Source organism: Microcaecilia unicolor, chromosome 10 (assembly GCF_901765095.1).
Source record: "Microcaecilia unicolor chromosome 10, aMicUni1.1, whole genome shotgun sequence".
NCBI lineage: Eukaryota > Metazoa > Chordata > Amphibia > Gymnophiona > Siphonopidae > Microcaecilia > Microcaecilia unicolor.
The window spans coordinates 118,110,893-118,126,689 of record NC_044040.1 but is presented as its reverse complement, the minus strand read 5'-3'; the positions used below and the strand labels follow the sequence as shown (position 1 = coordinate 118,126,689).

The window sequence follows — 15,797 nt, the reverse complement described above, 5'->3', positions numbered from 1 at the left end:
AGGAGGATTCCATGAGCTTTGGGATTCCTTCTGAAACTTCCCCTCCACCTGAGAGCCTCTCATTCATCTCGTTTGTGCAGGAAATGGCTCATCCCTGTAGAAGTGGAGGATGAGCACAGGGCTAAGATGCTCAAGGTCCTGGACTACACCTCTCCATCAAAGGAGGCAGTGACGGCTCAGTATTGGATCTATGGAGAACCTGGGTTGGTGAGGTCTGTTACCCCACAACTCCATGGTGGTGGATGCTGCTCTCAAGAGAGCCAAGAGTACTAGGGACTATGTCTCGGCTCCTCCAGGCAGAGAATCTAGAACCTTGGACTTTTTTGGGAGAAAAATGTATCGGACCACTATGCTCATCACTCGTATTCAATCGTACCAGCTCTTCACAAGTTTCTACTTGTGGAACTCAGTGCAGAAACTGTCAGACTTGGTCGATGTGCTCCCTCCGGAGCAGGCCGAGCCTTTTCATCAGCCGGTTCAAGCAGCAGAAGGTGCGTCGCAAGTTCTTGGTCAGGGGCACTTACGACACTTTTGACATGGCATCCCGAATCTCTGCCCAGGGTATAGAAATGCGCAGACTTTCATGGCTGTATGTCTCTGACCTGGACCATTCAGTCCAGCAGAGAATGGCGGATGCCCCTTGCCAGGGGGATGATCTTTTCAGAGAGAAGGTTGAGGACCTGGTTGACCAGATCAAGAAGCACACTGATGCTATGTCTTCTCTCTCCTGCCGGATGCCTTCTGCGACCACCTTCTCATCTAGGAGGTATTTTGGTGGATCGCGGAGTGCTTCTTAAGTCTATGCCAGGCATAGGTACGCTCCGGCGACTTGCCAGCCTGTTCAGGTTGCAGCCCAGTGCGTTCGTTCTCGTCAACAGTGTGCGCCCAGGGCCCCTGCTGCTCCCCAGCAAAAGCAAGGGTCAGGCTTTTGAGTGGCTCCAGCAGAGCATAGCCGCCATAAAAGTGTGTGCCAGATGACCTACCGGTTGGGGAAAGGTAAAATATTTTTCACCAAAAGTGAATCCTTCAACCGGTGGGTTTTGAAAATAGTCCAGTTAGGATACACCCTCAATTTTATATCCAAACCTCCAAATTGTCCACCGAGAGCTCACTCATTCAGCTCTCAGCACAAGCAGGTATTTGCAGAGGAACTCTCCGCCCTTCTAAAGGCCCATGGGGTCAAACCGGTTCCACCAGGGGAAGAAGGGCAGGGATTCTATTCCAGGTACTTCCATGTGCAGAAAAAGAAAGGGGGGATGTGTCCCATCCTAAACCTAAGGCCATGAACAAATTTCTGGTCTGAGAAAAGTTCAGGATGGTTTCCCTGGGCATCCTTCTTCCTATGAATCAAGAATGATTGGCTATGCTCTGTGGACTTGAAGGATGCATATACACATATACCGATACTTCAGCTCACAGGAAGTATCCTCGGTTTCGACTGGGAAACTTTCAGTACTGCATGTTGCCCTTTGGCCTCACATCAGCTCCCAGAGTGTTTACAAAATGTCTAGCAGTAGTTGCAGCGTTGCTACATAGACTGGGGGTGCATGTGTTCCCTTATCTCAATGATTGGCTGGTGAAGAGCACGTCGGAGGTAGGTTCTGAGGTATCCATGCAGAAGACTATTCAGGTGCTTGAGCTACTGGGGTTCTTAATAAACTACCCCAAGTCCTATCTCCATCCTGTTCAAAAATTGGAGTTTATAGGAGCCCTGCTCAATACGCAGAATGTCCGAGCATTCCTCCCGGAGGCACATGCAGACAACCTTCTTTCCCTTGTGTCCAAGGTTCGGGCATTGCGGCAGGTCACAGCTCGGCAGATGTTGAGATTGTTGGGCCACATGGTTTCCACAGTGTACGTTACACCCATGGCACGTCTTCACATGAGATCTGCTCAATGTACCCTGGCTTCTCAGTGGTATCAAGCCACGGGAGGTCTGGAGGATGTCATCCGAGTGTCCCCAGAGCTTGTAAGCTCTCTTCAATGGTGGACAATTCGGTCCAATCTGACTTTGGGACTATCATTTAAAATTACTCAGCCACCAAAAGTGCTGACGACTGATGCATCTTTCCTGGGGTGGGGAGCTAATGAGCTTCACACCCAAGGACCTTGGTCCCTCCAGGAAATGAACCTTCAGATCAATCTCCTGGAAGTCCGAGTGATCTGGAACACTCTACAGGCTTTCAGAGATTGCCTGTCTCATCAAACTATTCTCATTCAGATAGACAGTCAGGGTGCAATGTATTACACTAACAAGTAGGGGGGCACCAGATCTCACCCTCTATGTCAGGAAGCCGTCAGGACGTGGCTGTGGGCACGGTCATGGCATGTTTCTACAAGCCACTTATCTGGCAGGTGCAAACAACGGCCCGGCCAACAGACTGAGCAGGATAATGCAACCTCATGAGTGGTCTCTGAATATGGGCATAGTCTGCAAGATCTTCCGAGCATGGGGCACCCCTTCGGTGGATCTTTTTGCCACTCAAATCAATCACAAGGACCCTCAGTTGTGTTCTAGGCTTCAGGTCCACAACAGACTAGCATCGCATTCCTTTCTCCTTCATTGGGGGACAGGCCTTCTGTATGCGTATCCTCTGGTGGGAAAGACTTTGTTGAAACTCAAGCAAGACTGTGGAACCATGATTCTGATTGCACCCTACTGGCCGCAACAGGTTTGATTCCCTCTTCTTCTGGAATTGTCCTCCGAAGAACCGTGGAGATTGGAGTGTTTTCCGACCCTCATCACACAGAACGAGGGGTCGCTTCTACATCCCAACCTCCAGTCTCTGGCTCTCAAGGCCTGAATGTTGAGAGCCTCGAATTTGCTTCTTGTCCTACACAGACCCTGCTTGAACACCTTCTACACTTGTCAGAGTCTGGTTTCAAGATCAACTCTGTAAGGGTTCACCTTAGTGCAATTAGTGCTTATCACCAGCGTATAGAAGGTAAGCCTATCTCTGGACAGCCCTTTAGTTGTTCGCTTCATGAGATGTTTTACTTTTGTCAAAGCCCCCTGTCAGACCTGCACCAGTGTCATGGGATCTCAACGTCGTTCTCACCCAGCTGATGAAAGCTCCTTTTGAGCTACTAATTTCTGCCATCTGAAGTACTTGACCTGGAAGGTCGTTTTCTTGGTGGCTGTTACTTGAGCTCGTAGGGTCAGTGAGCTTCAGGCCTTAGTAGTAGATGCACCTTATACTAAGTTTCATTATAACAGAGTAGTCCTCCGCACACACCCTAAGTTCCTGTCGAAGGTGGTGTTGGAGTTCCATCTGAACCAGTTGATTGTCTTGCCAGCTTTTTTTTTTCCCCGACCACATGCCCACCCTGGTGCAAGCAGCTTGCACACCTTGGACTGCAAGAGAGCATTGGCCTTTTACATGGAGTGAACGAAGCCCTTCAGACAGTCTGACCAGTTGTTTGTCTCTTTTGATCCCAGCAGGAGGGGAGTCGCCATTGGTAAACGCACCATTTCCAATTGGCTAGCAGATTGCATTTCCTTCACTTATGCCGAAGCTGGGCTGACTTTAGAGAGTCATGTCACGGCTCGTAATGTTAGAGCCATGGCTGCGTCGGTGCTCACTTGAGGTCAGCCTCCATTGAAGAGATTTCCAAAGCTGCAACGTGGTCTTCAGTCCACACATTCACATCTCACTACTGCCTTGAGCAAGATACCCGACACGATAGTCGATTTGGGCAGTCAGTGTTGCAGAATCTGTTTGGGGTTTAGAATCCATCTCCACTCTCCTAGGCCTGTTTTGGTCTGTTCCAGGCTGCACTCCCACTAGTTTGTATATAGTTTCAGGTTAATCTACGTTACATCCTTGCCATTGCGAAGCCCAGTTGACCAGTATTTGTTGTTTTCGGTGGGCCTGAATACTATGGATACCCCACTTGTAAGAATGACTCAGCCTGCTTGTCCTCGAGAAAGTGAAGATACTTACCTGTAGCGGATATTCTCCAAGGACAGCAGGTTTCACATTCTCACAGTCTCACCCATCTCCCCTTGGAGTTGTTTCTTTTTCTTTCTTCTTATGCTTTTGGATTAAACTGAGGAGCGTGGCGGGTGGGAAGACACTCTGCACATGCGCAATGCGGTGCATCACGCGCACCAGAAGGCTCTAGCAAAGTTTTTCATTTTGTTATTAATTATGCTGGTTCCCGGGCCGACACCGATCGTCAGCCCACTTGCGACAATGATCAACCTGCTGTCTTCGGAGAATACCTGCTACAGGTAAATATCTTTGCTTTCTCCAAAGACAGCAGAATAAATATCCTTATACTTTTTAAAAATATTTTATAATCCTCCCTTTCTTTCTTCACCTATCCCTTTCCTGTCAAATGTTTTTTGTTCCTTTCCATACGTAATATGGATAGTTCGCTCTAGAGTGGTATGTCAAGATTAAAAGTTGAAACTTAAACTTGAAAAAATATACCCTCCCTCTTTCCTTATTTGGAGTTGAATTCTATAGTGGCAGGCAGGAAGTCATTCTAAGAATTTGTTGTAAAGTTGCTGAAGGCATTATACATAGGCTCCATCGGATGACATCTCCCACATTTCAGGCTATTTATCATGCTGTCCTTGGAAAACACCTGCTATAGGTAAACAGCTTCACGTTCTCAGCTTTTGCCCAACCTAGCGATTGTTTCCCTTTTGTTATGACATTCCCATAGGAAGCTATACTAGAAACAGTGGAAATGACCGACAAAACAACAGACCACTGTTAAATGTCTTGTATTGGATTCAACTTGTTCTGTGTTTTGGCTGATAGGCCTCGAGTAAATTAAATCAACAATAATATTGGTACTCTAAGTTCTTGTGGAATCTCTTTGCTGTTTTGTTGTTCAGCAGAGGATAGTCATTAGTTCAGGTTAAGTTGTAGCATTGGAAAACTTTAATATCAATTAATCATTGGCTCATGACCACATGATTGTTAAGCTTATCTTGATTCCACAAGAACTTAGTGTACCAATATTATTTGTTCATTTGCATTATAGGCCTATCTGCCAAAACACAACCCATATTGAGTCCAATAGAAGACAATTATTAAAGTTATCACTGCACCATTGGTGGTCTGTTGTTTATCAGTCATCTCTGCAGTTTCCAGTGTAACATTGAGAGGTGTGGAGCTTTGTTCTTCTTTTTTTCCCCTAGGAAGAACAAACGTTGGAAAGGTTAATCTTTGTTGCACTAGAGTAACTCCTTAACCATAGATATGCGCACACAGGCATAAATCAGGATAAACCATTCCATACTCTACAAATCCTTGGAGTTTCTGGGTGCTGAGGGAGGCAATATATGGCATATAGCATGTATGGCATGGACCTACTTCTGCCAATTCAGGAGAACAGTGCATAGGTAAAAGAATATTCTTTTCATTAATTTGTTTTAATTTGTACTTTTATTTCTTGTTTTCTTGGCTATACATCAAGATCCGGAGAGAAAGAAAAATGCAATGCTCATTGCTTCTGCCCACAGTCATCTTTTCAACCTGTCTGTGGGGCAGATGGGACAGAATACATTTCACCCTGTCATGCTGGATGCATGGGCGTTAACAGCACTTCAGACAAGAAGCATGCAATGGTAAGGAGATTGCATAGATTTAATGGAGCAGTATATAGCATCGCTGATGAACAGCTCAAGCAGCATGTTCCACCTTATCCCGGTGTAGCACAGTGCTCTATAAATTAATTAGCAGGTTCTTACTCTTCCTTCATTTCATTTTTCCTGTTTTCCCTCTCATCTGTGAAGTTCTATAGATGTTTACACTAATGCAATGCTTATAGTTTCTATATGATGTCACCTACTATGGCCTGGCTATAATAGAGGTAAAAGCAAATTCATTGTGTTAAAGATAAAGATAACTGCCTTATATATCCCGCTGATACCTCAAACAGTTCTAAGTGGGCAACACTCTTAAGAAGCCAGAGACAAACCCCTGGGAATAAACAGAATATAATAACAATCAAATCAAGATATGGAGGCTAGTACAAAGTTTTGAAACAAGAAGATTTTAACTTTCTGAAGTCTAAATAAGATACGGCAGAGTTGAAAATAGCCTTTAACATTGTCCAATTTCTGGCTGCTTGAAATGCCAGAGTTAATTCAAGTAGATGTAATCTTTTCTCCGATGACAAGCAGGCTTACCATTCTCACAAGGGGATAAACGATCTGCCTCGCCCAGGATTCGGCACATTAGCCAGCAAGAAAAAAGTTTTGAGAGCCTTCTGGGGCACAAGCCGCGTCCCACTGCGCATGCGCAGAGCGCCTTCCCACCCGCTGCACACCCACTGTTCAGTTTCTTTCCGCGGGAGGAAAGAGCTGCGCTTTTTGTTGCTCTTCGCACGCCCGGGAAGAGCTTTTACCGCGTTCCACACCTCTTTTTTTCTTCAGTTTTTCTTCTTTTTCTTTCATTCTTTAAAAAAAAGTCCTCTTATTTTCCCTTAGTTCTTTTTGACCTGCATTTAAGTTTTCTTTATTTTTTTCATCACGGGCCCCATTTAGGCCAGCTCGGACAGGTCTCTTCCTTCTTTTTGTGCCTCTTTTTTCCATTTTTCAGGCACAATCGCAACTTTTGTGGCCCCGATGTCGATTGCCACCCAGCGTCGGTGGAGGAAGCTTCGCCGGAGGCGGGAGCTGACTCATCGACATCGTTCCCGAGGACATGGATCCTCCAGGTCAAGGCAGGCCAGGTCTCTGACATCCCTTTTTTCTACAAACAAAGATGGCGACCGGATCAGTCACATCAATATGAGCTCCGGGCCTCGAGCTCTGACCGGGTGGGGGAGACCGCGTAGCAAGCGGCGAAAGGGCGTTCGACGAGATCCTGACCGACGGAGACCGGTGGAATCATTGGAACACCACCGAACCGCACCACCGCACTTCCAGAGCAAGGGGAGGCAGGCGAGGGGCAATCGGTGAACTCCTGTCCGACGGAGGCCAGAGGATTCATCCGGTACACCGCCGTACCGCATCGCCGCATTTCCGGTGTGGGAAGAAGCAGACGAGCCGCTCCCCTCGGAGGATCTCAAGAGACCTACCCGACGGCGGTCACAGCCCAACTCTGCCTCCCGCCCAACTGGCTACCTGCAGCTGAAACCACCCGTTGGACCGGGATCTCACGGGGCCTGCCCGGCAGGGGAGACGAAAGATAGCCCCCCCCCCCCCCCCCCGAAGAATAGCAGCAGCGGAAGGCCACGAGGAAGCCAACACAGGTGGAGAACTGGATTAGGGAGAGGAGGAAGCAAAGAGGCCATGATAATCCCCTGCAGGAGGTAACAGACAAAAAGGGCTGCAGCCAAAGTGCTTAACCAGAGAAACAGAGGCAACACGAGGGAAGCCAGCACGAGTTCGCGGCGCGAACAAAAAATGGCTGGCCGACTGGTGGGACGCACTGCAAGGAGTTCCGCTGGGAACCGATCAGAGGATCGATTCTCCAGTGCTCTCACTGCAGTGTAATCCCCCAGTTAAGCCATAGACACGTGTTGGCCTCACGCTACCCAAGCACCGAGTCTGCTGTGCCCGAGAGGAGGGAATCCGGGCGAAGACCACTGAACCCGAGCCCTCCGGTGTCCTCTGGAGCCTTCCTCCTGCGTGTTCCAGTCCATGTGCCCCAGTCCATCGACTCCAGTGTGGTCCAGTCCACAGACCCAGCTTTCCCCCCTGCGTGTTCCAGTCCAGTCCTTCGACTCCAGTGTGCTCCAGTTTGTTCCAGTCCCTGTTCCAATCTGCCTGACCCAGATCCAGATTCTCCTTGCTTGCTCCAATCCATCTGCTCCAGCGTCTTCCAGCTCGTTTCAGTCCTCCCGATCCCAGCCTACCCAGCTTGTTCCATCCATTCCTGCATGACCCGCTTGTGCCAGTCCGTTTGTCCCAGCTTGTTACGACTTGTTCCGGCTTGTTCCAGCTCGCTCCAGCTTGCTCCTGTCCATCTTGTTCCTACTGTTCCGGCTTGCTACGACTTGTTCCAGCTTGTTCCAGCTTGATCCATCCGTTCCTGCATGTTCCAGCTTGTTACGTCTTGTTCCGGCTTGTTCCAGCTCGTTCCAGCTTGCTCCTGTCCATCTTGTTCCTGCTGTTCCGGCTTGCTATGACTTGTTCCAGCTTGATCCATCCGTTCCTGCATGACCCGCTTGTGCCAGTCCGTTTGTCCCAGCATGTTCCTGCTTGTTCCGGCTTGTTGCGACTTGTTCCAACTTGGTCCAGCTTGCTCCAGTCCATCTTGTTCCGGCTTGCTACGACCTGTTCCAACTTGCTCCTGTCCATCTACCTTGTTCCTGACCGCTTGTTCCAGCTGCTACCCGCCTGCCTGTTAACACATCGAGTAACCTACCTGCCTGCTCGCAAGCCTCTCAGCCATTGACTCACCTACTCGCCAGTCCAAACCCAGCTTTCCAGCTCCATCTATCTACTTAACACCTCGGTCACCACATAGCCGCCTGTTAACACCTGTTAACTGCCTATCACCTCAGTCACTCCATAGTCACCTGTCACACATCAGTCACTACTTATGGCCCCTGTCCACATTCTCTTCCTTGCCCTGTCCCTTCCTAATCTCCTCTCCCCCCCCACTCCCGCTGTCTACCACTAGAACTCGCTGCCCTCCCACCCTGCCCGCCACGGCAATACCCTATTCACCCTCACCCCCCACCACCTCACCATCCCTCCTGTCCCCCGCCTCCTTCCTAGCTCTTAACCTTCAACACTTCCTTCCTGCCATTAACCCATCCCCATTCCTCCTTAGTACACCTCGTCTTCGCCGCCCGACCTCCCCCACCCTCCTCCGCATTCTCCTGCTCCTCCTCCTGCTATCCGCGGGTGACATTAACCCTAATCCAGGTCCACCATTCCTGTCCCCGTCCTATCCATGCAAACGATTCCGAGATGTCTCCAATCTCGTCTCTATTCCCCTCCTCCCCCCCTCTTCCCTCCCCTTCTCATGCGCCCTGTGGAATGCCCACTCAGTCTGTAACAAACTGCCCTTCACCCACGATCTCTTCATCTCTTGCTCCCTTCAACTGCTCGCCCTAACCGAAACCTGGATCTCCCCGGAAGACTCGGCCTCAGTCGCGGCCCTCTGCCATGGAGGTTATCTCTTCTCCCATACTCCCCGCACAGTTGGCCGCGGTGGAGGCGTTGGGCTACTACTCTCGCCCTCCTGTAGTTTCCAACCCCTCCCCCTACCGCAGTCTCACTGCTTCTCATCCTTTGAAGCCCACTCCATCCGGCTATTCCACCCGCTGCCACAGAGTCGCAGTCATCTACCACCCCCCTGAAAAATCCTTCTCTTCCTTCCTCACCGACTTTGATGCGTGGCTCTCTGTCTTTCTTGAACCCTCATCTCCGTCACTCATTCTCAGAGACTTTAACATTCACGTTGATGTCCCATCCGACCCTAACGCTTCTAAGTTCCTCACCCTAACATCCTCCTACAACCTCCAGCTGTCCTCCACCACCCCCACTCACCGTGACGGCCATTGTCTTGACCTAGTCCTCTCCTCCTCCGGCTCACCCTCCAATTTCCACGCTTCTCCTCTCCCTCTCTCCGATCATCACCTGATCACGTTCACACTTCTTTACCCCCCCCCCCCCCGCCCAACTTTAACTACCACCTCCAGGAATCTCCAGGCTATTGACCCCCCCACTCTATCCTCTAGTATCTGTAACCTCCTCCCCTCCATCATCTCTTCTGAGACGGCAGACAAAGCGGTCTCCGCCTACAATGCCGCTCTCTCCTCTGCTTTGGACACCCTCGCTCCATCCACCTCCCGTCCCACGAAGCGTTCTAGTCCCCAGCCTTGGCTGACCCCTTGCATCCGCTACCTTCGCTCTTGCACCCGATCCGCTGAACGCCTTTGGAGGAAATCTCGTACCCATTCAGATTTCCTTCACTACAAATTCATGCTATCCTCTTTCCATTCCTCCCTATTCCTTGCAAAACAGGACTATTACACCCAATTGACCAATTCTCTCAGCTCCAACCCTCGTCGTCTCTTCACCACCCTTAACTCCCTCTTCAAAGTGTCCCCCGCTCCAACTCCCCCCAACACTCTCTCCTCAATCACTGGCTGACTACTTCTGCGACAAGGTACAAAAAATCAACTTTGAGTTCACTACCAAGTCACCTCCTCCTCAGCCTGTAGCCCTATCCAACAACCAACCAACCATTGCCTCTTTCTCCTCCTTTCCTGAGATCACCGAGGATGAAACCTCCCGCCTTCTTTCCTCCTCGAAATGCACCCCTCCGATCCCATCCGCACCAACCTACTTAACACCATCTCCCATACTGTCACCCCTCCCATCTGTCACATCCTTAACCTTTCTCTCTCCACTGCAACTGTCCCTGACACTTTCAAGCACGCCGTAGTCACACCTCTCCTAAAAAAACCATCACTTGACCCTACCTGCCTCTCCAATTACCGCCCCATCTCTCTCTTCCCCTTCCTCTCCAAAATACTTGAACGCGCCATCCACAGTCGCTGCCTTGATTTTCTCTCCTCTCATGCCATCCTAGATCCACTTCAATCCGGCTTTTGCCCTCTACACTTGACAGAGACAGCACTCTCTAAAGTCTGCAACGACCTGCTCCTCGCCAAATCCAGAGGCCACTATTCCATCCTCATCCTCCTTGATCTATCCGCTGCGTTTGACACTGTCAATCATGATCTACTTCTTGCCACATTGTCTTCTTTTGGGTTCCAGGGCTCTGTACTCTCCTGGTTCTCCTCTTATCTCTCCCACCGCACCTTCAGAGTACACTCCCATGGATCTTCCTCCACTCCCATCCCACTATCTGTTGGAGTTCTGTCCTTGGACCCCTTCTCTTCTCAATCTACACCTCCTCCCTAGGCTCACTGATCTCATCTCATGGTTTTCAGTATCATCTTTATGCTGATGACACCCAGCTATATCTCTCCACACCAGACATCACCGCGGAGACCCAGGCCAAGGTATCGGTCTGCTTATCCGACATTGCTGCCTGGATGTCCAACCGCCACCTGAAGCTGAACATGTCCAAAACCGAGCTCCTCGTCTTTCCACCTAAACCCACCTCTCCTCTTCCTCCACTCTCCATCTCAGTTGATAACACCCTCATCCTCCCCGTCCCATCTGCACGCAACCTCGGAGTCATCTTCGACTCCTCCCTCTCCTTCTCTGCGCATATCCAGCAGACTGCCAAGACCTGTCGCTTCTTCCTCTTCAACATCAGCAAAATTCGCCCTTTCCTATCTGAGTACACCACATGAACTCTCGTCCACGCTCTCATTACCTCTCACCTTGACTACTGCAACTTACTCCTCACAGGCCTCCCACTTAGCCATCTATCCCCCCTTCAATCCATTCAGAACGCTGCCGCAAGCCTAATATTCCGCCAGAACCGATATACTCACATCACCCCTCTTCTCAAGTCACTTCACTGGCTTCCGATCAGATACCGCATACAATTCAAGATTCTCCTCCTTACCTACAAATGCACCCGGTCTGTGGCTCCTCACTACCTCTCCTCCCTCATCTCCCCCTACGTTCCCACCCGTAACCTCCGCTCACAGGACAAATCCCTCCTCTCAGTTCCCTTCTCCACCACTGCCAACTCCAGGCTCCGCTCATTCTGCCTTGCCTCATCCTTTGCATGGAACAATCTTCCTCAACCCCTATGCCAAGCCCCCTCCCTACCCATTTTCAAATCTCTGCTTAAAACTCACCTCTTCAATGCTGCTTTCGGCACCTTAACTTTGTGAATTATAGTATTCCTATCAGACGGACTCTATACTCTATACTTGTTTTAGATTGTACACCTGTCTTTTAGATTGTCTTTTAGATTGTAAGCTCCTAGAGCAGGGACTGTCCTTCTATGTTAAATTGTACAGCGCTGCGTAACCCTGGTAGCGCTTTAGAAATGTCAAGTAGTAGTAGTAGTAGTAAGTGCTGTCCAATACTGAAGAAGAGCTCTCATGGGAGTCAGAAGAAGATCCCAGGTACTTCTCCTCTGATGAGTCCTATGGGATCCCTTCTTAACCTTCCCCTCCACCTGAGAGTCGTTCACCTCTTTTTTACGGGAAACGGCGCAGGCCATTCCATTCCCCGTAGAAGTGAAGGATGGGCCCAGGGCCAAGATGTTCGAGGTCCTGGACTACACCTCTCCACCTAAGAGAAGGCAGTGAAAGCTCCTCTCCACGAGGTACTTAAGGCAGTCCTTGTACGGAACTAGGTGTCTGTCCCTATGGTCCCCAAGAAGATTGATACCCAATATTGGATCAATGGGGAACCTGAGTTGGTGAGGTCTCAGTTACCCCACAACTCCATGGTGGTGGATACCACTCTCAAAAAAAGCAGGAGACTAGGGACTATGCCTCGGCTCCCCCAGGCACAGAAGCCAGGACCCTGGACTCGGGAGGAAAATGTATCAGGCTGCTATGTTCATCACCCGTATTCAGTCTTACCAGCTCTTCACAAGCGTACACTTGCAGAACTTGGTGAGACAGCTGTCCAACTTGGTCAACACGCTCCCTCCGGAGCAGGCCGAGCAATTTTGCCAGCTGGTCAAGCAGCAGAAGGTGTGTCATCAGTTCTTGGCCAGTGGCATGTACAACACTTTTGACGTGGCATCCAGAATCTCTGCCCAAGGTACAGCAGTGCGCGAGGTACAGCAGTGCGCAGACACTCGTGACTACATGTTTCTGACTTGGATCATTCAGTCCAGGAGAGAGTGGCAGATGCCCCTTGCCAGGGGGATAATCTTTTTGGAGAGAAGGTTGAAGAGGTCGCTGACCAAATCAAAAAGCACACAGAGGCTATGTCTTCTCTCTCCCACTGGACGTCTTCTGCAACCACTTCCTCATCCAGAAGGTATTTTGGTGGATCACGGAGTGCTTCCTATTTCTACTCCAGGCATAGGTACGCTCCTGAGGCTCGCCAGCCTGCTGAGGCTGCACCCCAGTGCGCTCGTTCTCATCAACAGCGTGCGCCTAAGGCCTATGCAGTCAAACCCGTTCCACCAGGGGAAGAAGGGCAAGGATTCTATTCCATGTACTTCCTTGTGCAGAAAAAGAAAGGGGGGATGTGTTCCATCCTAGACCCATGTCCCGCGACGCGAGTCTCCTCATTCCCCTGCTGCTCCTCCTCCCTCCAGCCACCTGATCCCCCCTCCTGTCTGAGCCCCCCCCCCCCCCCCGACCCGCCAAACGACCCTCTTCTGCTACCTGACCCGCCGGCACCTCACCTGACCCAGCATTTTAAAAAACCTCAAAGCGGCGGTGCCTCGCGTCTGAGAGAAGAAAACTCGCTTTGTCGTTGGCCGGCCTTCCCGCATGTCCCGCCCTCTGATGTAACTTCCGCAAGGGCGGGACATGAGGGAAGGCCGGCCATGTCGGCCGGTGGATGGCAGGGGCGGGCAGGGAGGACAGGAGGGTTTCTGGACATAGGTGGATGGCAGGGGAGGGCAGGGAGGACAGGAGGGTCGCTGGACATGGGTGGATGGCAGGGGAAGGGGGTTGCTGGACATAGGTGGATGGCAGGGGAGGGCAGAGGGGACGGGGGAGGGTTGCTGGACATGGATGGCAGGGAGGACAGGAGGGTCGCTGGACATGGGTGGATGGAGGAGAGAGAAGAAATGCTAGACATGGATGGAGGCGAGGGAAGAGTGAGGAAGGAGATGAGGTGAGGGAAAAGAAAGAGAGGAGAAAAACTGAACATGGATGAAGAAAATAGGCAGAAGCTGGATCCACTGGACAGTCAAGTCTGCGGAGGACCCAGCTTTTACTTTCGGATGTAGGGCAAGAAATGAAGAAGAAAGGCGGAAAGTAAAGAAATAAATGGAAAGGAAGCCCTGGAAACGGAGTTAAGAGGACAGATAGCAGCACAATCGGATACTGAACCAGCATGATCAGAAAAACAAAGTCACCAGACAACAAAGGTAGAAAAAACTATTTTATTCAGGATTTATTAATTGGAATAGTTTTTGGAAATGTGCATCTGTGATATTTTTCATGTAAGTTTTAATTTTTGTAGTATTGCTGCATGCTGAGTCTGACTTTTTGAGGTAACTTTCCAGTTCAGTATTTTGCCTTCATGTGTTTTTCAGGTGTGATCAAGGAAGGTGCAGTATTCTGCTAGCATATAGTTTGCAGCCCTTTTTGTTTTTTTTTCCACTAGGTTGTGCACTGGTGTTTTAGAGCCCAGTGTAATTACAGTTGCCTTTCCACGCCACGCATAAGGTTGTAGCTCGTCCTGTCCTTGGAATTAGTGCTGTTTATGGTTTGTTAAGGTTATGAGTGTGTTTTTGCACAAGTTTGTGTATAGTGTTTTGCAGTGGAGAGATTGTGTGTTGGCCTTATTCTCCGAGGACAAGCAGGCTGCTTGTTCTCACTGATGGGTGACTTCCACGGCAGCCCCTCCAATCGGAATCTTCACTAGCAAAATGCTTTGCTAGCCCTCGCGCGCCGATGCGCACCGCGCATGCGCGGCCTTCTTCCCGTCCGAAACCGGCTCGTGCCGGCCAGTCTTCTTTTGTCCGCGCTCGGTACGGTCGTGTTACGACGTTCGCGCCCCGGAAAGTCAACCTCGCGCGTCTTTTTTAGACTTCGCTAATAAAAAAAAAAAATCCTTTCGGAAGGAGACCTTTTCGGTCTGTTCCCTTCCTATATTTCTAGTTTTTGCCCCGTGAAGTTTTCTTTCGTCGTTGGGGTACGCCCCTTTGAGGCCTCGGTTCGAAGTTTTTCTTCCCCTTTTTGTGGTGCCATCTTCGCCATTACGAGTTTTGATCTCGCCGGCGCGATTTTTCCGCCCATGACATCAAAGTCTCCCAGCGGCTTCAAGAAGTGCACCCAGTGCGCCCGGGTAATCTCGCTCACTGATAGACATGCGTTGTGTCTTCAGTGTCTGGGGGCTGGGCACCGCCCGCAGGCCTGTAGTCTGTGTTCCCTTTTACAAAAGCGGACTCAGGTAGCGAGATTGGCCCAGTGGAACGTTTTGTTCTCGGGCTCTTCGTCGGCATCGGCACCGGGAGTATCGAGTGCATCGACGTCGCCAGCGTCCAGACCTTCATCCTCGGCCGCGATTGCATCGAGTGTATCGAGGCATCGACCCTCTGCATCGGGGCTGAGACATCGGAAGTCGGCGTCGGTGGTACCGGGACCTCCTCATCTGCTGATGTCGTTGGACGGTGGTGCTTCGTCTGGAGTGCAGGTGAGGGCTGTCCATTCCCCTGCTGGTGGCGATGAGCCTTCGGGTGGGTCTCCCCCTACCCTGAGGGCTCCTGCGGTACAGCCCCCCCCCCCCCCCCGAGACCGACCTTCTTCGGCCTCGGCCCCAAGGAAGCGACGGCTGGATTCTACGTCCTCCTCGTCGGTGCCGGGAAGCTACGGTGACATGCTTCGTTCCAAGAAGTCGAAGAAGCATCGATACCGGTCTCCTTCCCGTGTCGGAACCGAGAGTTCTGGGTCGCCGAGGGAGTCGGCACCCAGCAGGCATCGGCACCGAGAGGACCGCTCACCCTCTGTTCAGGAGGTGTCGATGCACTCCACTTTGGACAGCCCGGAACAGCCTCCACGCCCGGAACAAACTCTGACATCGACACCTGCATCGGCTTCCATGTCTTTCTCCACAGCCGCTCTGCACGAGAGTCTCCGGGCCGTTCTCCCAGAGATCCTGGGAGAGCTGTTGCGCCCTTCCCCTCCGGTACTGGGGGTGCTTGCGCCACCGGTACCGTCGAGTGAGGCGCCGGCTGGCCCCTTGCCCGGGGTGAGGTCTCCGACAGGTACCGACTGCGGTCGCCTCCCAGGAAAGCTCCCCGACGACG

At 51.0% G+C, this 15,797-nt stretch overlaps 1 protein-coding gene across 1 annotated transcript in view; it reads left to right on the top strand.

Moving 5' to 3' along the window:
• Window positions 1-15,797, top strand: part of SLCO2A1 (solute carrier organic anion transporter family member 2A1) — a 915,614-nt gene that overhangs the window by 767,869 nt on the left and 131,948 nt on the right. Inside the window, 1 exon segment of the mRNA XM_030215775.1 lies at window positions 5,434-5,584. Within this exon segment, the coding sequence (XP_030071635.1) occupies window positions 5,434-5,584 (151 nt within the window).